The following is a 24,644-nucleotide window of genomic DNA, read 5'->3' as shown; positions in this document are numbered from 1 at the left end:
ACCAATTAGGGCTATCTTCTGTATACCACCCCTACCTTGTCACAACACAACTGATTGGCTCAAACGCATTAAGAAGGGAAGAAATTCCACAAATTAACTTTTAACAAGGCACACCTGTTAACTGAAATGCATTCCAGGTAACTATCTCATGAAGCTGGTTGAAAGAATGCCAAGAGTTTGCGAAGCTYTCATCAAGGAAAAGGATTGCTACTTTGAAGAATCTCAAATTTAAAATATATTTTGATTTGTTTAACACTTTTTTTGGTTACTACATGAGGTAAAGGGAATTTCTAGGGAGTCATTGTGGTTAGACCACCATTTCTAAGCCTTAACCATTTGACAATAATTGTGTCCCTAATTGAATTTCCTCACAAACCCTGTAAGTAGCACATGATCCACAGATCAGTTTGTAAAACCAGGGCCTTTCTCAGTAGGCACCATATAAAAGAAAACTCTGTGAAACGGCAAGGTACTATCAGCACAAATTTTCGTTTTCCGTCGCAAAATAGTTTCGCTYTCGTGTACCAACACGACCCAGTTAGGTCATTGTTCAGAAGGTCATTCTTTCAACATGGACTAGGCCTACATTTTGCTTAGCTATCAAGGTTTTTCTGAAGGAGCTTTTGTAGGAAGAGGGAGGCTTTTATTCCTTCCTGAAGATAAACAGACAGAAACATTTAGATAAGGTTGTGTGGGTGCTGCCAGCCAAGGCTTTGCCATGTTGCAACTCTCCAGAGACTGAGAGTCAAAACACCATCAAGGCCATGACACCACTGTAACACTGATATCCCTGGGAAATGCATGTTGATGACTTGGCTTTAGGCTACATTTCGAAAAAGGATGTTGGTGCAAATGTATCACGCACTCACATCTGTCCAGTATCTATTTCTATTAGGAGGTTCTTGCCAAATAGAGACAGTACATTGTGAAGAAGAAGATGGATGGCATTTGTAATTCCCCTACCTAAAAATGAAGATCCGACTGAGGAAGAKCAAAAGGTCTTGGACGATGGCCCTCTTTTTGAATACTTTGAAATGCATCCTTTCCTCACATCTGAATTTGTTAGATTGGGGGAAAGCAATTAGGTGGCAGATTTTCTTTATCTTATCGAAATCAAACACTTATGATCTGTGATTACCTCTAGAGAATGAGGAAGGATGTGTGGACTTTAAAGTATTTGAACAGGGCCAATGTCTCTTCACTTAAAGGGGAGCTACTGTACTGAAACCACATTTAGTCTGTTCCCAAAACAGGATATGAAGACATGAGCTCCACGGGCACGTCTTTGAGCCGTGTTCACCTTGGATAAACTTTGCACAGAGGTTCTGGTGTGTTTTGATGCCAGAGAAATATAGAAGGGGGAAAGACTGAGACACAGGAAGTTTGGAGTCTCTCATGAACGTGCCATTTTCACCATGGCCTTGTGGGAGGCCAGGCTCTCTAGGACCGCTGAGAAGAACTATAACCTCAGCAAAATGACAGCCTCCAGGAGTTTACAGTAGTTTTCCAAACACTCTTCTACTACGACTTTCCAACCTATGTTTGAGGTGGGCGTCTGTGAKCTAAATATGAGGCAGCAGTCTGGAAGAGTCTGTTTAGGGCACTAACTGTATAATTGTGAACATGAGCTTTTTTTCACTTTATGTTGAACCAATAATTAGCAATTGGATGGCCTATATACAGATTGTCTATGTTTTACCTCAACTTCCTTGAACATTATCCAAATGGTTAGTGTCCATTTAGGAAAGAGCCAAGTCTACAGTGTCTTAAGCAATAGTTCATAGCAATCTAGTGTTCCCCACTTACTGTCAAAGTTCCTTCTGAATTATCACTGTCTATATTGGAGACTGCACTTTTCCCTGTTGTCTAATCTACAATCAACATTTTGTTTTAAACACACATTTCCCCTCGTTGCTTCCTTTTTACCCTAGTACTCTGTATTTCCTCAATGAGAAATATGGTGGAAACTCCCTGTCGCCCATTTCTACTCCAATCCAATGGTTTTACACTTGTGGGAGAGCAGTGTACAAGAACACACTTCAGGAGAAAGTAAAGATTATTGGGATGCAGGGTCTGATTCCCTCCTGTGGGCATCATGTCTAAAGCTTGACATGCTGTGGGCTAACTGACAACAGTGGAGCCAGAGACACTAGTGACTGGAAACATCCAGTGTCTGTGTCTAGTATTGCCGTGTCAGCAGGCTAGGCCAGCGCAGCCAAGCCACTCATGACAGTCAGTGCTGTATCATCCCTTGGCCTAATACGGGTGGCAGGTAGGCTATCCGTTAACAGCGTTGGACCAGTAACCGKAAGGTCGCTGGTTCAAATCCCCAAGCCGATTAGATAAATTCTGATGTGTCCTTGAGTAAGGCACTTAACCCTAGTTGCTCCTGTGAGTCGCTCTGGATAAGTGCGAGTATACGGTGTGGGAGTATACGGTGTGGGAGTATACGGTGTGGGAGTATACGGTGTGGTGTCAGTGTGTTTTCTCAATCACTCTGTGTCACCACAGACAGGAAATGCCAAACTATCAGACCCTCCCTCTCTCTCTCTCTCTCCCCCCTCAGGGAAAGCCAACTGGCCATATTGCTACGCTAAAACATTTATGAATGTGAAATCGTCACACAGTGTAACAGGCAAATGTATGTATTATATTTGTTTTCCCAATACGTTAGGATCTTTTGACCTAATTAAGGTTAATTTATTACCTTTGTAGGAATTACAAGGCTAGAAACATTGTTCACTATGGGAAAACATTGTGTCAATGCCGATCTGTATACATTGTTTCAATAATCAATCGCCTTTCTCCCTTGAGAAAGAGGTCTTTTGACTTCAATAATGCTCACTGTTCCTCTCTCCCCCAGGTGACTACTGTGAGGTAAACGTCTGCAGTAACGGAGGGATCTGTGTGACCGGGGCCGGAGCCCCCTTCATCTGTATCTGCCCCGACGGATACACCGGTGACACCTGCAACGACACAGAGGCTGGTACGGAGAAAGAACAGTATTCATATCTGCATTATAGGTCTTTGAATTGAGTATCAAGGATAGTCYTTCATTTGTAAAGTTATATGTAAGCCAGTTATACCAACTCATATTTCCCAAGCAAAAAGTAAATTCACATTCAAGAAAACACTTTTAAAAAATATATACATCTAATGAGATCAAACATGACTGGACAAATACTGATCCCTGAATATAATTATTAAATGTTACCTCTCAGGTATTTCAACTGTCTGTAATTCATACATGTTAATCATTTCTCTATGTAAATTGTAAAGTATTTTTGTCTGTAATGTATTTTTTTCGTTATGTGTCGGATCCCAGGAAGACTTGCTTTCGTTATGAGGTCAGTTAATGGGAATCCTAATAAAATCCCAAGCTGTTATGAATGCTTATAGGAAGTCTTCATTGGGTGTTTTCAGAGGCTTCATKAAGGTGTTATACACCGACAGATTTTACATAGACAGTGTTAGAGGAAGATTTACTACACTGTATTTCCAATCCTAATACGATCATTCCCTCTCCCCCTCCCTTGCAACTCTGCCKTAGGTCATTGCTGTAAAAAGAGAATTTGATCACGGTCAGCCTACCTGGTACAATAAGGGTTAATAATAAGTTATATTTACTTCCCAGGGCCCTGCAACCCCAACCCCTGCAAGAACGATGCCATCTGTGAGGTGACTGGCCAGTCACGCCGAGGGGACGTCTTCAGCGAGTACATCTGCAAGTGCCAAGATGGCTTTGACGGAGTCCACTGCCAGAATAGTAAGAGCCACTCCACAAGTTGCCCAGTTTACATTCACATAGAATCTAWTAGACAAGCTGTTTTAGTATGGAAGCATATGGCTGCCAATATTCATTTATGAGAGCCACTCCACATCTACAAGCTGCCCAGTTTACATTCACATAGAATCTATTAGACAAGCTGTTTAGTATGGAAGCGCATAGCTGCCAATATTCATTTGAAAATGGTAACGTAATATGCTTGGATTTATTGACTTTGCATGAAGATGTAAATGTTGTATTGTTATCTAGGCAGAACTGTGGATTCATATCCAATTTGAATCATATCAAACTTGATTTAAAAAGTGGATTCAAACGGATATCTCAACACACTCAAACTGACCCCCACTTTGACCACCTCATTGTGGTGCAATCACAAGAACTGAGCCCCTGTGATGGAAACAATGAGGTACAGAGGTTGGAGGTGTTGTTGTAATCGATTAGACATAGAGAAACAAGGCTGTGTTTAATTCTGATCTTTTMCKACCAATTGGTCTTTGACCAATCAGATCAGCTCTTTTGCCACTAATTTGACAAAAGATCAGAATTGGGCTGCCTGTGTAAATGCAGTATGTGATACAATAAAACCAGTTATTCTGACATGGTACAGAGGCCCAGGAGGCAGTGAGTGAGTTTTTCAACTCACGCAGCTGTTGTCCTTACAGGAGCGTCTCTCCGGATATGGCAAGGTTCAACTCCCAACTGGCAGAATGTGCTTGGCCCCGAGCAGCCTAAAGCGCTGTACATAAGAGACAGATGGTGACCGTGTGCTGCTATCTAACAGAATAAGAAAAATGGAGCAACTGAAAATATGCAAAAATCTAATTTTAGTTTGAAAGGAAGTAGCCATATACTGTACATGTACTGTCCCAAATGTAGAGCAACATTTTTTTATTTCATATAAGGGCTTTTTAAATTAGTGAATGTACTGTGTCCCTTTGTTTGGACCCAGGTGCTTTGCTCTATGTGTTCAAGCCTTCTGCTGGCTGGCACTGCCTGTGGGGGCAGGGACACACACACACACACACAATCATACCAAACAGAGAGAGAATGGTCAGCACTTTTTTCCTCCCTTTTATCCGCAGCAGCGTGCACACAGAAACCAGAAAGAGTCCGATCAGGTCAACAACTCTGACTCAATTTTTCCCTCCCACATTAAAGTGAATGAACTGTGGTGGTACTGCCTATTGGGCAATACGTGGTTCAATTGGGAGGTGAATGATTTCAGCCTCTTAGCAGGCTATTTCGACTCTAAATGTTCAAGCCCCTATATATATATATATATATAATATATGATATAAAACTTATCACTTCAACTATGTGTGTGTATATAATATAATTATATACCACAGTATATACAGTTGAAGTCAGAAGTTTACATACACTTAGGGTTGGAGCATTAAAATCGTTTTGGCAAGTCGTTGTAGACATCTACTTTGTGCATTGACACAAGTATTTTTCCAACAATTGTTTACAGACAGATTATTTCACTTATAATTCACTGTATCACAATTCCAGTTGGTCAGAAGTTTTACATACACTAAGTTGGACTGTGCCTTTTAAACAGCTTGAAAAATTCCATAAAATGATGTCATGGCTTTAAGAAGCTTCTGATAGGCTAATTGACAACATTTGAGTCAATTGGAGGTGTACCTGTGGATTGTATTTCAGGCCTACCTTCAAACTCAGTGCCTCTTTGCTTGACATTCATGGGAACATCAAAAGAAATCAGCCAAGACCTCAGAAAAAAAAATAGTTGACCTCCACAAGCCTGGTTCATCCTGGGAGCAATTCCAACGCCTGAAGGTACCACGTTCATCTGTACAAACAATAGTATGCAAGTATAAAAACACCATGGGACCACGCAGCCGTTCATACCGCTCAGGAAGGAGACACGTTCTGTATCCTAGAGTATGAACGTGCTTTGGTGCGAAAAGTATCAATCCCAGGAACAACGCAAAGGACCTTGTGAAAATGCTGGAGGAAACGGGTACAAAAGTATCTTATCCACAATAAAACGAGTCCTATATCGACATAACCTGAAAGGCCGCTTAGAAAGAAGAAGCCACTGCTGCCAAAACCGCCATTAAAAAAAGCAGACTACGGTTTACACAACTGGCAAAGATCATACTTTTGTAGGAAATGTCCTCTGGTCTGATGAAACAAAAAATGGAAACTGTTTGCCATAATGACCATTGTTATGTTTGGAGGAAAAAGGGAGAGGCTTGCAAGCCGAAAACACCATCCCAACCGTAACACAGGGTGGCAGCATCATGTTGTGGGGTGCTTTGCTGCAGGAAGGACTGTGCACTTCACAATATAGATGGCGAGGATTAAAAAGGAAAATTATGTGGATATATTGAAGACATCTCAAGACATCAGTCAGGAAGTTAAAGCTTGGGTCGCAAATGGGTCTTCCAACATGGACAATGACCACAAGCATACTTCAAAGTTGTGGCAAAATGGCTTAAGGACAACAAATGTCAAGGATTCGGATGTGGCCATCACAAAAGCCCTCACCTCAATCCTATAGAAAATTTGTGGGCAAACGTGAAAAAAGGTGTGCGAGCAAGGGGCTACAAACCTGACTCAGTTACACCAGCTCTGTCAGGAGAATGGGCCAAAAATTCACCCAAACTTATTGTGGAAGCTTGTGGAAGGCTACCCAAAATGTTTGACCCAAGATGTAAACAATTTAAAGGCAATAGCTACCAAATACTAATTGAGTGAATGTAAACTTCTGACCCACTGGGAAGATGGATGAAGAGATTAAATCTGAAATAAATAATTCTGTCTACTATTATTCTGGACATTTCACATTCTTAAAATAAAGTGGTGATCCTAACTGACCTTAGACAGGGAATTAGGATAAAATGGTCAGGAATTGTGAAACTAGTTTTAAATGTAATTGGCTAAGGTGTATGTAAACTCCCGAATTCAACTGATATGGTGTGTGTATATATATATATATATTATAGCTGGCCAATCATTTAACTGACTTTAAGATTACACTGCCGATTTTGCAGTTTTCCGACTTAACCAAAGCATGTAGAGTCTGTAATTTCTATCATGGTACACTTCAACTATGAGAGACGAATCTAAAACAAAAATCCAGAAAATCACATTGTTATGATTTTAAGTAAATTAATTGGCATTTATTGCATGACCATAAAGTATTGATACATCAGAAAAGCAATCTGAATATGTTGGTACAGAAACCTTTGTTGCCAATTACAGAGATCATACGTTTCCTGTAGTTCTTGACCAGGTTTGCACACCACTGCAGCAGGGATTTTGGCCCACTCCTCCATACAGATCTTCTCCAGATCCTTTCAGGTTTCGGCTGTCGCGGGGCTATACGACTTTCAGCTCCCTCCAAAGATTTTCTATTGGGTTCAGGTCTGGAGACTGGCTAGGCCAACTCCAGGACCTTGAGATGCTTCTTACGGCGCCCACTCCTTAGTTGCCCTGCTGGTGTTTCGGTCGTTGTCATGCTGGAAGACCCAGCCACGACCCATCTTCAATGCTCTTACTGAGGAAGGCAGGTGTTGGCCAAGATCTCGCGATACATGGCCCCATCCATCCTCCCCTCAATACGGTGCAGTCATCCTGTACCCTTTGCAGAAAAGCATCCCCAAAGAATGATGTTTCACCTCACCATGCTTCACGGTTGGATGTGTTCTTGGGTTGTACTCATCCTTCTTTTTCCTCCAAACACGGCGAGTGGAGTTTAGACCAAAAAGCTCTATTTGTGTCTCATCAGACCACATGACTGCTCCGCATTCCTCCTCTGGATCATCCAGATGGTCATTGGCAAACTTCAGACGGGCCTGACAACTGCGCTGGCTTGAGCAGTGGACCTTGCGTGCGCTGCAGGATTTTAATCCATGACGGTAGTGTTTACTAATGGTTTCTTTGAGACTGTGGTCCAGCTCTCTTCAGGTCATTGACCAGGTCCTGCCGTGTAGTTCTGGGCTGATAACTCACCTCCTCATGATCATTGGGCCCACGAGGTGAGATCTTGCATGGAGCCCCAGAGCCGAGGGTGATTGACCGTCATCTTGAACTTCTTCCAGTTTTCTAATAATTGCGCCAACAGTTGTTGCCTTCTCACCCAAGCTGCTTGCCTATTGTCCTGTAGCCCATCCCAGCCTGTTGCATGTCTACAATTTATCCCTGATGTCCTTATCAGCTCTCTGGTCTTGGCCATTGTGGAGAGGTTGGAGTCTGTTTGATTGAGTTGTGGACAGGTTTTATACAGGTAACGAGTTCAACAGGTGCAGTTAATACAGGTAATGAGTGGAGAACAGGAGGGCTTCTTAAAGAAAAACTAACAGGTCTGTGAGAGCCGGAATTCTTACTGGTTGGTAGGTGATCAAATACTTATGTCATGCAATAAAATGCAAATAATTACTTAAAAATCATACAATGTGATTTTCTGGATTTTTGTTTTAGATTCCGTCTCGCACAGTTGAAGTACCTATGATAAAAATTACAGACCTCAACATGCTTTGTAATAGAAAACCTGCAAAAATCGGCAGTGTATCAAATACTTTTCTCCCACTTAATTATGCCATAAATCATTTAACATGACTTTAAAAGTTCACTGCCATGCTTATCTATGTGTGCTTGGCCAAGCACTGACTCCATAGTACATCACCCACTTCCCAGAAAATAAAAGCTTAAGCGCCAGCTAGCTTTTACGCTAATTAAATAATGTCGTGGGGAGGACTGTAAAGATTATTCATTTGACAGCAGAAGTACATGAGGTCCCTAAGTGCTGTTCATGTACTTGGCCTATTCTTTCTGTCTCCCAACTTACCTATTCGTTTAGAATTCCTGATGCCTGTTGGAACATTTTTATTGCTCTGTATTTAGTGTGTGTGTGTGTGTATTGGGGAGAGGGAGGGTGTGTGTGTGTGAGCGAAGCGCATCCTCAGCAAGCTCCTGCAAACTGTGGTCAAAGTGTGTGGTGGGAACAGGGCGAAGTACAGTAGGCTCAGTCAAGGTGACTCTTAGAAAGCAGCCAACGCGGAGGCGTACAGTAGTAGCTGAAGCTAGGTTGGCGTCCTCACCTGCACGCTAAAACACACTGGCACACATACACACTTGGCGAGCTACCATACACACACACACAGATACAATTGGCAAGCTCACACACACACATACTTGGCAAACACACACACACACACAAATCGGGCTCTCATGCTCATCCAGCCAACAAAGTGGTCCCGAGCGCAGCACTCCCACTCCCTGTTGCCGGGGTAAAATGGGAAGAGGCGGAAAAGTGAGTTAAGTCTGCCCCGACAATGTCACAGCCTCCACTCACGTCTGACACCAGCACTTCTACCAGCTGTGTGAAATTGGCCTGAAAGCCTCAATGGGAAGGCAGTGTCTAATGCTGAAAGCCATGTCCAATGCTGTTTACTCACTTTAGTGTCAGCTCCTAAATAGGCTCCGACGACTGAAATGGCACTGCTGAAATGGCCTCTGAGAGCTTAAATGTTAAACTGGTGATGACCTCTGTTTTATTCTGTGTTGGTTATTTTGAGGTGTTTGTCAACAGATTAGTGTGTGTGTGTGTGTGTGTGTGTGTGTGTGTGTGTCTGTAATTAGGGTTGTGTGTAAGTGCACGTGTGTGTCTGTGTTTGTAAGCGTGTGTGTGGCAGGCAGGCAGATTTCTGGTTTTAAGAGGTGCTTCAACCACACCCAGGATGTGGCTAGTCCAAAGTGGCCAGATTGAGCTCTGCACCCCCTGGGGATTAGTGTGTGTGTGTATATCCATTTCTGTTTACGTGGGTGTGTGCACTTTTGTGTGACTGTTTTTGTGACTCAACTGGTCACGCTCTGCTCTGTTTACAGTAGTTTCTGGTAGCGTTTGAGGAGGGGAGGTCATTTTTACTAAATTGGTGATAGAACACCAGACTGTAATGAGCTCAGGTCCGTTGCGCTAATCAACCCAATTTATGTTTCTGTTGCTATAATCTTGTAGCGTTCTGTCGCACAGTATTGTCTATAGCCAGACCACCTACAATACTACAATCATAGAATTACATATAAAAATAAGCATAMAACCCTTAATTATAGGAAATCTGTGACTACAAAACTCTACTGTCAAATCTCAGCATATTCATTAAGAACCAACACATAATACATGGTCCCACACCAAGGTCTGGCAAAGTCTGGAACCAGGGATATCCTTGGACATTTTAGAGGATCTCTATGGACTGCTGCTAGTCCCCAAAAGGTTTTCAATGAGCAAATTACAATTTTATCATACACTTAATTTAGCAGCTCTGTGYCTAAACCTGGCACCATATTGCCGTTGGGGGCACCCCGAGTTGTACCCTTCCGAAATAAATGAAATTATTTCGTAAATTTTGGGGGTGTCAAATCGCTAATTGGCAGCCAATCCCTTATGGGATTAATTTACACATGAACAAATATTACATGATACAACATTACAAGGATTCAGTTATAATTCTTCCGGTGTTTGTCGCTGTGTCCCATGCCAGGGACTTTTCTGACCTGGATTCCTTAAAGGGGAAATCTGGGATTGGAAATATAACAAAACTACCACCCTGTCATTTGTTTCGGTAAACAGCTGAGGGGTGGGGCTGGAGAAATGTGACCACTCTCACATTTGAACTCAGCTCATGAGGCATTTTCTAAGTTACATTCTTCAAGAATCAATGGCTTTATCATGAATTTAAAAGTTWAAAAAATCAAAGATTGCCCCTTTTTAAAGAGGTATGGAGGCACTGCTAGTTTAACCATCAGTGGGCACGAGGCAATGGATCACATCCACGTCAATGGATCACAAGGCAAACATACTGTATGAGGAAGCCGTACGGTACACTCAGGGGTGTCATGCATCCCAACATCAGAGGGGYCATAAAGTACGTAAGGATGACTGGGGAGTGGCCCAGAATGGGGCTAGGCCCCTGTTGGAAAGTTGGCGAATTGGCATTTTTCAAACACCTGAAACAGGTTTTTCCTGCAATCTATAGCCATAATTATTATATTTAATTATATATAAATGTTTTTCTGCTATATCCTCCTGACTMGTGGCTATTTTGTTAAAGAAACCAAATCTTCTCTACCTAAATCTGGGTAAAAGATTGAAAGGAATGTGAGTCTTATTCAGTACATTTAGTAATTGCTTGCTTTTCTTAGTCTACCAACCTTGCCAGCAGGCATGCCAGCTAAGATAGTTAGACAAGCTAGCTACTCTAACTTGACTGATAGCCTGATAGGCTTCTTGGTAGCTATTTATGAGATTGGGAACCTAGTGTGTTTGGGCTAGTTAAAGCCAACTTCATAAAATTGCTAGGTGGCTAGTATTARTACAGCAAAAAATMAAACCAAAAAATATGATGCTTATTATTTTTAACAGGACAAATCTGAGGGGGCACGTGCCCCCTATGGGCATGACGCCTCTGTGTACACCTCATGCCGCTAGCYCTGCCTACTAGCTCAGATGCTCAGGCTGTGTTGTGTACTCTGTCACATGCAARGCTGCCAGATGACATTGCTCTGCATTGATCTATCTGGGTCACGTTACAAACAATGACAATTAGATCTGTATTGGTTTTTGCTTCGTGCACAAACAAAGCCTGAGTATTGATGATCCTGTGTGCGCTCGTCCACTCGATAGCCTCAATCTTTTCATATGTSTATACTGGGGCCAAACATCTATCTATACAATTGGCACACTGTTAGCTGAAATCCATACCAGGACATATGAGAGAGTTACAGTATGGGGTTTTATTGATAAAATAAGTTCTTGCCATATATTTTTGCTGTGTATCATTTTGAACTACATTTATGACTGAGACAAAAACAACTCTCTCCGTGTCCTGCTGTGACCCGTTGGCCCTTGGCCTCCTGTGACCCGTTGGCCCTTGGCCTCCTGTGACCTGTTGGTCCTTGGCCTCCAACCTCCTTCACACACCACGTCATTCTGGAGCACCAGATGTCCCAGGATGGTTAGTGTCCCAGGGCTATTGTCCTCCCTCCCTCCTTCCTCCTCCTCAGGCCACCTTTTCTACCTCACTCCCCCTCTCTCTAAGTATGGCAGATTACAGCGTCTGTATGGCTTTTGAGGTAACCAGCCAGGCTGCAGCATGSTCTACGGTAGTGGTAWTCAAACTTTTTCAGTGGGGAACCCATTATTATTACCTTTTTATTTCTTTCTGGGCACCCCATTTCTTTCCCAAGAATTTCTTGCGGCCTCACCCCAAATCGAATGACACAACCTTAAAWTTGTTACGTTTCGATTTTTACATCAACCAATAACTTTCAATTCCAATAAATGCATTTACTTCATAAAATTGTATTTTTCAAATTATCTTTCATAATATTGAGTTGACACCCTTTTGCCCTCAACAGCCACAATTTATCGAGCATGGACTCTAGAAGGTGTTGAAAGCATTCCACAGGGATGCTGACCCATGTTGACTTCAATGCTTCCCAAAGATGGCAAGTTGGCTGCATCTTCTTTGGGTGGTGGGCGTTCTTGATTCTTGATACACATGGAAAACTGTTGAGTGTGAAAAACTCAGCAGCATTGCAGTTCTTGACACACTCAAACCGGTTCGCCTGGCACCTGCTACCATACCCCGTTAAATATTTTGTCTTGCACATTCACSCTCTGAATGGCACACATACACAATCCATGTCTCAATTGTCTCCAGGCTTAAAAATCCTTCTTTAACCTGTCTCTTCCCCTTTATCGACACTGATTGAAGTGGCTTTAACAAGTGACATCAATAASGGATCATAGCTTTCGCCTGGTCAGTCTGTAATGGAAAGAGCAGGTATTCCTAATGTTTTGTACACTCAGCGTATGTTGTCCAATACAATAATCTTTTTTTTAACCCCACTGCAGTTCCTCGTCGCAACCCCGACTTTGAATACCACTGGTCTACGATGTGCCAATTCCTCTTGATGCAGAGAGGCCATAGCTGACGCAAATAGAGAGCGTCTGTCACCTAGGGTGTCACGCAGAAAGAAAAATAGGGTGTCTGTCAATTTCTGTAGGTTTGTGTATGCATGRGTGTTAATTTTTTTAACATATATATAGTGGGGCAAAACAGTATTTAGTCAGCCACCAATTGTGCAAGTTCTCCCACTTAAAAAGATGAGAGAGGCCTGTAATTTTCATCATAGGTACACTTCAACTATGACAGACAAAATGAGAAWWWWWHWTCCAGAAAATCACATTGTAGGATTTTTWATGAATTTATTTGCAAATTATGGTGGAAAATAAGTATTTGGTCACCTACAAACAAGCAAGATTTCTGGCTCTCACAGACCTGTAACTTCTTCTTTAAGAGGCTCCTCTGTCCTCCACTCGTTACCTGTATTAATGGCACCTGTTTGAACTTGTTATCAGTATAAAAGACACCTGTCCACAACCTCAAACAGTCACACTCCAAACTCCACTATGGCCAAGACCAAAGAGCTGTCAAAGGACACCAGAAACAAAATTGTAGACCTGCACCAGGCTGGGAAGACTGACATCATGCTTTGGGGCTGTTTTTCTGCAAAGGGACCAGAACGACTGATCCGTGTAAAGGAAAGAATAAATGGGGCCATGTATTGTGAGATTTTGAGTGAAAACCTCCTTCCATCAGCAAGGGCATTGAAGATGAAACGTGGCTGGGTCTTTCAGCATGACAATGATCCCAAACACACCGCCCGGGCAACGAAGGAGTGGCTTCGTAAGAAGCATTTCAAGGTCCTGGAGTGGCCTAGCCAGTCTCCAGATCTCAACCCCATAGAAAATCTTTGGAGGGAGTTGAAAGTCCATGTTGCCCAGCAACAGCCCCAAAACATCACTGCTCTAGAGGAGATCTGCATGGAGGAATGGGCCAAAATACCAGCAACAGTGTGTGAAAACCTTGTGAAGACTTACAGAAAACGTTTGACCTCTGTCATTGCCAACAAAGGGTATATAACAAAGTATTGAGATAAACTTTTGTTATTGACCAAATACTTATTTTCCACCATAATTTGCAAATAAATTCATTAAAAATCCTACAATGTGATTTTCAGGATTTTTTTCCTTCTCATTTTGTCTGTCATAGTTGAAGTGTACCTATGATGAAAATTACAGGCCTCTCTCATCTTTTTAAGTGGGAGAACTTGCACAATTGGTGGCTGACTAAATACTTTTTTGCCCCACTGTATATATATTTGTATTTTTTTATTTATCTAGGCAGGTCAGTTAAGAACAAATTCTTATTTACAATGACGGCCTACACCGGCCAAACCCGGATGACGCTAGGCCAATTGTGTGCCGCCCTACGGGACTCCCAATCACAGCCGGTTMTGATACAGCCTGGAATCGAACCAGGGTGTCTGTAGTGACGCCTCAAGCACTGAGATGCAGTGCCTTAGACCGCTGCGCCACTCGGGAGCCCATGAGTCTCTCTGTGTGTGTCTCCATGTCCTCTTGCTAAGGTGTGAAGTCTGTCAAGAGAGAATATGGTGTTGCCCTTAAATACTGCTACGCCATATGCTCCTCCGTAACAGTATAGGAATAGGCCTACACCACACGAAAATACCTTGAGACAGTAAGAGGGCTTGAAGGAGCTTTCAGCTTTTTAGAAACAGCAGCTATAGTCGTGCAAATCTCGGATTGAGCTTAAGTCCAAGGTGCTTTGGCTTTTGACTCATTCCTGCTGAGTGTGTGTGTGTGTGTGTGTGTTACGACCAGGGCTTTGAGTTTGTCCTGATGCTTCCTGGCTTGGAAAAACTCTAGGCCCTAGTTATGAGACTGTGTGTACTAGTATTCTGTATTATGAGTAATTGTGTGTGTGTTTGTGACTTTGTGAGTGTGTCTCTTGAGAAGTAACATAATCTCAGAGCAGGATGCCCTGTGGGCTTTAGGAAGAGGGTGCCGGGTTTATATTCATCATTGGTGCCTCCCTAGTGGGCGACTGACTGCCTGCCTGGCCCTGAGCACAGAATCACACTAATCACACTTTTCACTGACAACAAGTGAGATTTGGGTCATATTCTACAAAAATATGGTAAACAGTAAACAGTCAATCTAGGGCAGTGTTCAAAGGAAGTTTAGTCATGCCTTCAAATCTTGTGGGCAAAAGATTAAAAAGTTTGTTCTGATGCATGCTGCCCTCCTGAAAGCGCTGCCAGTTGCCAAGCACCCTCTCTAAAAACAACAACAGCGCACGTCCAGTGTGCACCATTGAAATGTGCGCCATCTAGGGGTAGGTCAAAGAGTTTCAGATAATTGGGCCACACAGCAGCTCATCTGAGCCATTGCGTTGCTGCTGTTTACTAATAGCTTTATCAGAGCTCATTTGCACATAGTCAAATGCTGAACGTAGATGAAGGGGAGGAAAAACTTTAGGAGGAAGTCAAAAAATGACTTACTCTGAAAACCGTGTYAAACCGTCAGTTAATCATCCAGTTTAAGTATGTACATATTTCCGATTTCAGTTTGGGGCCTGTGCTCAAAAAAGCATCTCAAGAGTAGGAGGGCTGATTTTTTTTTATTTTTAGGATCCGATCACCCCTGTCCATATCATCTTATTAATCATTGTTCTGTTCTGTTGATTGTATGCCAGTGACTGATAATGGTCATCATTTCTCTCAACAGATGTGAATGACTGTGCCGGCCAGCCGTGCAAGAACGGTGGCTCCTGCAGGGACCTAAATGGAGACTTCAACTGCCGCTGTCCGTCCCCCTACGTGGGCAAGCACTGCCAACTGCGTGAGCACCAGTCACGCACACACACACGCACACACAGACACTCACACACACTGTCTCTCTATTAGCCTTAGTCCCCCATGATATTGTTAAGTGCAATAAAATACATTAGGCTGAATGTGATAAAGAAAAACATAATGTAACCAAGTTAAAGGCCCAGTGCAGTCAAAAATGTGATTTCCTGTGTTGTYTATATATATTTACACTATGAGGTTAAACTAATACTGTGGAATTGTGAAAATTGTGATAATGTCCTTTTTAGTGTAAGAGCTGTTTGAAATTTCAGTCTGTTTTGGTGGGATGGTGTTTTAGCCTTCCTGGTGACATCACCAGGCAGTAAATTAGTTAATAGACCAATAAGAAAGATCGTTCCAAACCTCTCTGCCAATAACAGCTAGTCTTCAGTTTTCCCCTCCCCCCTCAGACCACTCACAGACAGTCCTAGCTAGGGATGCAATGGGARGGTATATTACTGGAAACTTCTAAGTTTACCAGTAAACTAACATCATTTGGTAACTTTGAAGATTACATAACATCCTATCATAAAACAACTAGTGACCCTTTTGGGTACTTCAGATTATCACAGGTGTCTGTAATAATCTCTGGCCCTGTGTGTGGCCTTTCAAATATATTAAATAATGAATTAAGATGATTTTAAAATAAAAACTACAATGACAAAGCTGTAAAACATTATCCTAAATATGAACCATACATTTAGTGAATACCATTGGTGTTTATTAAGAGGTTTTCAGCATGAAAATTCCTTTTCCTTTTTATGTATATATATTTTTTTTTACATAGATCTATCTATCTATCTATCTATCTATCTATCTATATATGATAATGTTTTGATGTCAAACTGTTGGCTGTTGTCAAAAAAGTCCATAGATTTGTGGGGCATGTATGTGTACTAATGTGAAATAATAAACCAGACTAACTTCACCACAGATTTGACCTGCTAGATTCTTCATTGCTTCACTCCCTCAACCGCTAGGTTCTGTGTCTGTCTGTCTCTGTCTGCCTTGTTTGTGTTTTTGTGACCGCTGTCTGTATGTCTGTCTGTCCCTCAGGTTGTATCTCTCTGTTGGGCATGGAGGGCGGAGGCATTGCAGAGTCTCAGATCTCGGCATCATCGGTGCACTACGGCATCCTGGGCCTGCAGCGCTGGGGGCCCGAGCTGGCCCGTCTGCACAATAAAGGCCTGGTAAACGCCTGGACCTCTGCCTCCCATGATAGGAACCCCTGGATAGAGGTCAGTACAGTACGACAGGCTGGCTCCAACACCAATGTCTGGCTCGTGTTCCTTAGGCACCAAATGGAAGAAAACTGACTGAAACCAGGAGAGACTACATGGACTTGTCTAATGAGAGGCTTTTTTTTTTTTTTTTTTTTAGTATAGCAAAATAATTCTGGTGTTCCTAATGACCACAGCCTTTCTAGAGTAGATTAGGGTCGTCTCCATAGTAAAGTGGCTTCCACTCCCTAATCTGCACTGATCTGAAAACATCATCATGGGGATAGGTGAAAGCAATATATTGTTGCTACCTACGAGGCAATAACATTCCCCTGTCTGGTTATTTCATATCATTGCAGATGAAAGACGGGCAACAAGGAGATGCTTTAATTCTGACACAATTTTAAATGTTTGATTCTCGGAGACTCTGCTCATTGCATGGATGCAATGCCGTGCTTCTAKACCTGCATTGCTTGCTGTTTGGGGTTTTAGGCTGGGTTTCTGTATAGCACTTTGAKATCAGCTGATGTAAGAAGGGCWTTATAAATACATTTGATTGYTGTTGTTGGCATGGACCTTGTAACCACATTTTTTGTCATTCCCCTCCATGTGCAGTGAAAGGTCRATGACTACAGGACCAATCTTTTTTTAAATGTCCACTATTATATGGCAATAAATTCGAAACAATGTGTGTTGTCATTTGTGCAGATAAACATGCAGAGGAAGATGCGTTTCACYGGCATCGTGACACAGGGCGCCAGCCGCATGGGGTCAGCAGAGTTRATCAAGGCCTTCAAAGTGGCGTCGAGTTTGGACGGGAGGACCTACACCGTGTACCGCCTGGATGGGCAGAAGAAGGACAATGTGAGTGAACACGCACAGGCACACACACACATACACACACACACACACACACACGCGCACACACACCCTCTCAGATGTACACACAGACATACTATCACGATGGCTGTTGTAGAATTTGCACCCTCTTCACTGTGTAGTGTGCTTTTCTTTGTGTTCTATTTTGGGAATAGTGTGCCATTTCCATGGAAATGAATGAAAGACATTGATTGGTTGGGGGTGGTGAAGTATACTGTTTACTGTTTGATTCACATGGGGCCTGTTTTGTAAAGCTCCGGTGAAATTCAAGTAATGCATTTTGACATCACTCACTCAAGTCATTCTTTCGTACCATTTTTCATTCTTTTCTTAATTTCTTCTATTTCTCCAGGTGTTTGTGGGGAACGTGGACAACGACAGCACCAAGACCAACCTGTTTGACCCTCCCATCATCGGCCAGTACTTCCGCATCATCCCCGTGGTCTGTCGCAAGGCCTGCACCCTGCGCATGGAACTGGTGGGCTGTGAGCTCAATGGTAAACGCACATACACACAAACACATGTCTACTTACACACATGCACGCTCACACACACACACACACACATTTCTTCTATTTCTCCAGGTGTTTGTGGGGAACGTGGACAACGACAGCACCAAGACCAACCTGTTTGACCCTCCCATCATCGGCCAGTACTTCCGCATCATCCCCGTGGTCTGTCGCAAGGCCTGCACCCTGCGCATGGAACTGGTGGGCTGTGAGCTCAATGGTAAACGCACATACACACAAACACATGTCTACTTACACACATGCACGCTCACACACACACACACACACACACACACACACACTGATAACAACGTCAACAAACTGAATGGGGTTTGCTTTTCAGTGTGTGTCAGATGGTTACATCATACAGAATGTTTTTGGTTTTACCAGAAGGTTTTTGGTTTAGGTCTGACTGAAATTGTTTCAGTAGTGTTACTGAGGGGGGGCGGGGGGGGGGGCTAACGATAGAAAAATTACTTTTCAAAACCATATGGACATTTTTTGCAGTGTAAATATTGGCAATGAGACCTATCATGTAAATGAATCAAATTTGTTGGGATTGTAACAAAATAATAATATGCAAGTCACATTCATCATCACAGCATTGTTTCCATGCCAGCATAACTAGATGGATATTTTGGTGGTGCCTTAATGTTTTCTCTGGTGTAACAACTTTCTGTACAAAGTTTCTGTACTTTCTATTTGCTTTATAATGATGCCATGAGTTCTCGCCAACACACTGGCTTTGTTTAATTTAATCAAGGGAAACTGATCTGTGTGCGTGTGTGTGTTTTTAAAAGTGGTCCACAATGTCCATCTGTGACTGTCTGTCAGAGCATGCTATGCCAGTTTGTGCTTGGTTATGGTCTTTGCATGGCACCTTTGCATGACCTTTGCATGACACATGCATGTTACACAAAGCATCCTGCAATACAAACTGCATGGCACACAAGTGACACGCTTGGGCACCTGACACGCATGCTAGTACTACTGTAGGCTCGCATGTTCTACACACAGTACTACTCAACGACGCTCAGCCCAACTACAAGCATGCTGCGGCGTCCATCGCTCTCGCTCTTTCTCCACCGTTATCGTTAGAGCCGTAGATGAACGTARTTCGGCCAACTCCGTTTGAGTTGAGATGTATCATTTGAAACGGCTGCCATCTTGCCACCAAAAACCCCAAGGCAATTGCGTTCTCATTCTGCATGCAGTTGCACTCTGTTTGCATACTTGGAATACACGTTTTTATGTKATCTCCGCAGAGCATTTTGCGCCATCATGGAAGATAAGTTGGCTGAACTCTATTCCCTATGGCTGTATAGCTGAACCAGGGTTTTCATTGAACGGACATTTGAGAAATTTACCGGATCCATATGTATTGGGTGTATAACCTGATTTAGAGGTTCTACCCACAGTGTTCAGAATGACAGAAATCCCATTTCGACTATGGTAATTKATCTTAACGGAACATGCAAATTCTAGGATGCAACAAAGTGCTTCATTACTGAATTCCGATGCACACTATGAAGACGTTAGAATAACTGTCCCGGTTTACTTTTCCTCAGTCAACAAGACGAGTAACGAACAGCAAAATCACAAGCCTATGTCAATTTACTATCCRTCATAGTAGAAAATGTTACCTGTTTTATTGGTCAGCTTGTCAAGAAAGAAATATCCTATTCAAAACAGACTTTCAGACAGTTGTGGGACTGGCTACATACATTGTATTTTTAAAGCATGAGTCTGATGCAACAGATCAGAACTTTTAGCTTAAKATGTTGATGATAAACTATATTATTTATTCACATTATAAGCGCAGCAGCAATGCGCACAAGGKAGWAGGCCGTCATTGTAGATAAGAATTTGTTCTTAACTGACTTGCCTAGTTAAATAAAGGTTAAATAAAAATGTGTCAAAAAGTAGGCTACTCGTGAATGTTCGTTCCATAATACAATTAGCAGGAAAACACCATTTGTCAAAAGTGCATCGCACATGCGAGTAGTTTCATGTGACATGAAAGTATCTATTAGAAATGTTGAAAGCGGGGAGCTCTAAAGATGCTAATATGACTAGGATTGTGCCTTTGGCTACTGGACAATGAAAACATTTATTTAAAACCAATAGGACATAAGAGAAATAGGCTACTGGTTTCAATGGCATATGGAAGGAAGTCTATAAAATAATTGCCTCCATTGATATGGTCGGTTTTTGGCTTGCTACTTTGAAGCAAGGTAAGACCTGCCTCGTAATATTTAGTAAAACGTTCAGGTTTCGAACAATTTAAATATGTTTTCAAAATGCATACTGCCTCCAGCTCATAGCAAAGTGYTGTGTGACACGCTGATGAAGCCTGTCTTCTGTTGCCTATGCATTTGAATGGCAAACGGGTAGCGCGCATCAATTACCAGTTGGGAAATAAAAATAGTAGCTTTTTTTAACCGTGGCCATCGACTGTTTTTAACACAGGATTGCATTTAGAATTGTTGTACAATGGATGGGCTTATAAAAGCACACCATGTTTCGTCAAGCAGCAATGAAAGAGCTTTTTGAGGAGCTGTAGCAGCTCTCGTGCTGTCTGACAGATTTTCCGCGCAAAGGCTCTCTGTATGCTAAGATGCATAACGAATATACAAGCGCCAATTTAATTCCACAAAATTATGCAAATTAACTTATAGACCGATAAGCATGACCGGTCATGACCGGTCAATGTATTTTCATCAATGAATAGGATAAAAATCCTTATTTTGCAATGAGATAATTTTCCCGGACAATTAGCCGGCTATTACTGGCTAACGGAAACCCTGATCTGTACCGCATGACTACAGGCTGTCACTACTCACTCCACCTACCCACAACTCTGGTCATCAATGGCTATCATCCATGTGCTTTCACTGTGCTGCTCACTGACTGGCTGGCTTGGGCCTTGCTTCTCTGTCTGTCCCTTGTCTATCATACTTCTCTCTCTCTTTCCCTCCCGGTCGTCTCACTTCAGTGTATTCAAACACGGCAGGTTGCTCCGAGCCCCTGGGCATGAAGTCGCGCCTGCTCGCCGACCGCCAGATCTCGGCCTCCAGTGTCCACCGCACCTGGGGAATTGAGGCGTTCACCTGGCAGTCCCACTACGCCCGGCTGGACAAGCAGGGCAAGACCAACGCCTGGACGGCGGCCACCACCAACCGCTCCGAGTGGCTGCAGGTAACTGCAGGAGGTTGAGGGAACTGTAGGAAGTGATGTGGTGTTGGTCACTTGGTCACCTGGTCACTATAGCTGAGGGAGATACAGTTGAAGTCGGAAGTTTACATACACTTAAGTTGGAGTCATTAAATCTCATTTTTCAACCACTCCACAAATTTCTTGTTTTAACAAACTGTAGTTCTGGCAAGTCGGTTAGGACATCTACTTTGTGCATGACATGACACAAGTCATTTTTCCAGCAATTGTTTACAGACAGATTATTTCACTTAAAATTCACTGTATCACAATTCCAGTGGGTCAGAAGTTTACATACACTAAGTTGACTGTGCCTTTTAACCTCTCTTGGGCACGTGAGACGGTAGCGTCCCACCTCTTCAACAGCCAGTGAAACTGCTGGACGCCAAATTCAAATACAGAAATACTCATTATAAATTCAGAAAACAAAACATATTTTACATAGGTTTAAAGATTAACTTCTTTTGAATCCAACCACGGTGTCAGATTTTTAAAATGCTTTACGGCGAAAGCATACATTACGATTATGAGAACATAGCCCACAAGACAAATCATTACAAACAGTAGCCAGCCAGATAGAACAGTTACACAATTTAGAAATAGAGATAAAATTAACTCCTTACCTTTGATGATATTCATATGGTTGCACTCAGCAGACATTCATTTACTCAATAAATGTTCCTCTGTTCGATAAAGTCTCTTTATACCCAAAACCTCGGCGTTTTCTTCATTAATCCACAGGCTCAAACGCAGTCAAAACAGGAAGACAAAAAAATCCAAATTGTATCCGTAAAGTTCATAGAAACATGTCAAACGACTGTTTATATTCAAACCTCAGGTTGTTTTTAGCCTAAAATATTCGATACTATTTCAACCGGACAATAACGTCGTCAATATAAAAGTAAACAAGAAACGCACTCTCTCGGTTGTGCGCAAGAAAAAGCTCGTGAAACTTTAGGGTCCACTCATTCAGACTGCTCTTACTTCCTCATTTTTCAGAATACAAGACTGAAACACTTTCTAAAGACTGTTGACATCTAGTGGAAGGCATAGAAACTGCAAGTCGAGTCCTAAGTCAAGGGATACTGTAATGGCATTGAATAGAAAACTACAAACACCCCCCACAAAAAACTACTTCCTGAATGGATTTTTCTCAGGTTTTCGCCTGCCGAATCAGTTCTGTTAAACTCAGACACTATTTAACAGTTTTGGAAACTTTGAAGTGTTTTCTATCCAAATCTACCAGTGAAATGCATATCATATCTTCTGGGCCCGAGAAACAGGCCGTTTAATTTGGGCATGCATTTCATCCAAAATTCCGAATGCTGCCCCCTACCCTAGAGAAGTTAAACAGCTTGGAAAATTCCAGAAAATGATGTCATGGCTTTAGAAGCTTCTGATAGGCTAATTGACAACATTTGAGTCAATTGGAGTGTGACCTGTGGTTATTTCAAGGCCTACCTTCAAACTCAGTGCCTCTTGCTTGACCTCATGGGAAAATCAAAAGAAATCAGCCAAGACCTCAGAAAAAAATTGGGACCTCCACAAGTCTGGTTCATCCTTGGGAGCAATTCCAATCGCCTGAAGGTACCACGCTCATCTGTACAAACAATAGTGCGCAATTATAAACACCATAGGACCCAGCAGCCGTCATACCGCTCAGGAAGGAGATGCGTTCTGTCTCCTAGAGATGAACGTGCTTTGGTGCGAAAAGTATTAATCCCAGAACAACAGCAAAGGACCTTGTGAAAATGCTGGAGGAAACAGGTAACAAAAGTATCTATATCCACAGTAAAACGAGTCCTATACCGACATAACCTGAAAGGCCGCTCAGCAAGGAAGAAGCCACTGCTCCAAAACCGCCATAAAAAGCCAGACTACAGTTTACAACTACACATGGGACAAAGATCGTACTTTTTTGGACAAATCTCCTCTGGTCTGATGAAACAAAAATAGAAACTGTTTGGCCATAATGACCATCGTTATGTTTGGAGGAAAAAGGGGGAGGCTTTGCAAGCGAAGAACACCATACCAACCGTGGCAGCATCCTGTTTGTGGGGGTGCTTTGCTGCAGGAGGACTGGTGCACTTCACAAAATAGATGCCATCATGAGAGGAAGCATTATGTGGATATATTGAAGCAAACATCTCAAGACATCAGTCAGGAAGTTAAAGCTTGGTCGCAAATGGTTTCCAAATGGCGATAACCCCAAGCATACTTCCAAAGTTGTGGTAAAATGGCTTAAGGAAACAAAGTCAAGGTATTGGATGGCCATCACAAAGCCCTGACCTCAATCCTATAGAAAATTGTGGGCAGAACTGATAAAGTGTGTGCGAGCAAGGAGGGCTACAAACCACCTGACTCAGTTTACACCAGCTCTGTCAGGAGGAATGGGCCAAAATTCACCCAACTTATTGTGGGAAGCTTGTGGAAGGCTACCCAAAACGTTTGCCCCAAGTTAACCTCTCTGGATATTCGGGACGGTAGCGTCCCACCTCGCCAACAGCCAGTGAAATTGCAGGCCGCCAAATTCAAAACAACAGAAATCACATAATTAAAATTCCTCAAACATACAAGTATTTACACCATTTTAAAGATAAACTTGTTGTAAATCCAGCCACAGTCTCCGATTTCAAAAAGGCTTTAGACGAAAGCACACCAAACGATTATGTTAGGTCAGCACCTAGTCACAGAAACACAGCCATTTTTCCAGCCAAAGAGAGAGTCACAAAAAAGCAGAAATAGAGATAAAATTATCACTAACCTTTGATCTTCATTCAGATGACACTCATATGACTTCATGTTACACAATATATGTATGTTTTGTTCGATACAGTTCATATTTATGTCCAAAAATCTCAGTTTACATTGGCGCGTTATGTTCAGTAGTTCCAAAACATCCGGTGATTTTGCAGAGAGCCACATCAATTTACAGAAATACTCATAATAAACATTGCTAAATGATACAGTGTTATGCATGGATTTTAGATCACTTTTCCCTTAAGCAAATCGGCTATGTAGAATTTCAAAAAAACTTTACGGAAAAAGCACACCATGCAATAATCTGAGTACGGCGCTCAGACACAAAAACAAGCCATACCCGCCATGTTGTGGAGTCAACAGAAGTCAGAAATAGCATTATAAATATTCACTTACTTTTSATGATCTTCATCAGAATGCACTCCCAGGAATCCCAGTTCCACAATAAATGTTTGTTTTGTTCGAATAAGTCCAAATACCTCCTTTTTGTTTGCGCGTTTAGTACACAAATCCAAACTCAGGAGG

The 24,644-nt window shown here is 42.3% G+C and overlaps 1 protein-coding gene across 1 annotated transcript in view; it reads left to right on the top strand.

Moving 5' to 3' along the window:
* The window catches only part of mfge8b (milk fat globule EGF and factor V/VIII domain containing b), a 46,237-nt gene that overhangs the window by 16,937 nt on the left and 4,656 nt on the right, over positions 1-24,644 (top strand). The window contains exons 2-8 of the mRNA XM_070442945.1: positions 2,864-2,986; positions 3,635-3,766; positions 15,414-15,527; positions 16,595-16,776; positions 17,467-17,622; positions 17,990-18,134; positions 21,160-21,344. Coding sequence (XP_070299046.1) covers positions 2,864-2,986; positions 3,635-3,766; positions 15,414-15,527; positions 16,595-16,776; positions 17,467-17,622; positions 17,990-18,134; positions 21,160-21,344 — 1,037 coding nt within the window. The remainder of the gene's footprint in view (positions 1-2,863; positions 2,987-3,634; positions 3,767-15,413; positions 15,528-16,594; positions 16,777-17,466; positions 17,623-17,989; positions 18,135-21,159; positions 21,345-24,644) is intronic.

The sequence above is a fragment of the Salvelinus sp. IW2-2015 genome, linkage group LG4q.1:29, assembly GCF_002910315.2.
Source record: "Salvelinus sp. IW2-2015 linkage group LG4q.1:29, ASM291031v2, whole genome shotgun sequence".
NCBI lineage: Eukaryota > Metazoa > Chordata > Actinopteri > Salmoniformes > Salmonidae > Salvelinus > Salvelinus sp. IW2-2015.
This window is presented reverse-complemented; position numbering and strand designations above follow the sequence as displayed.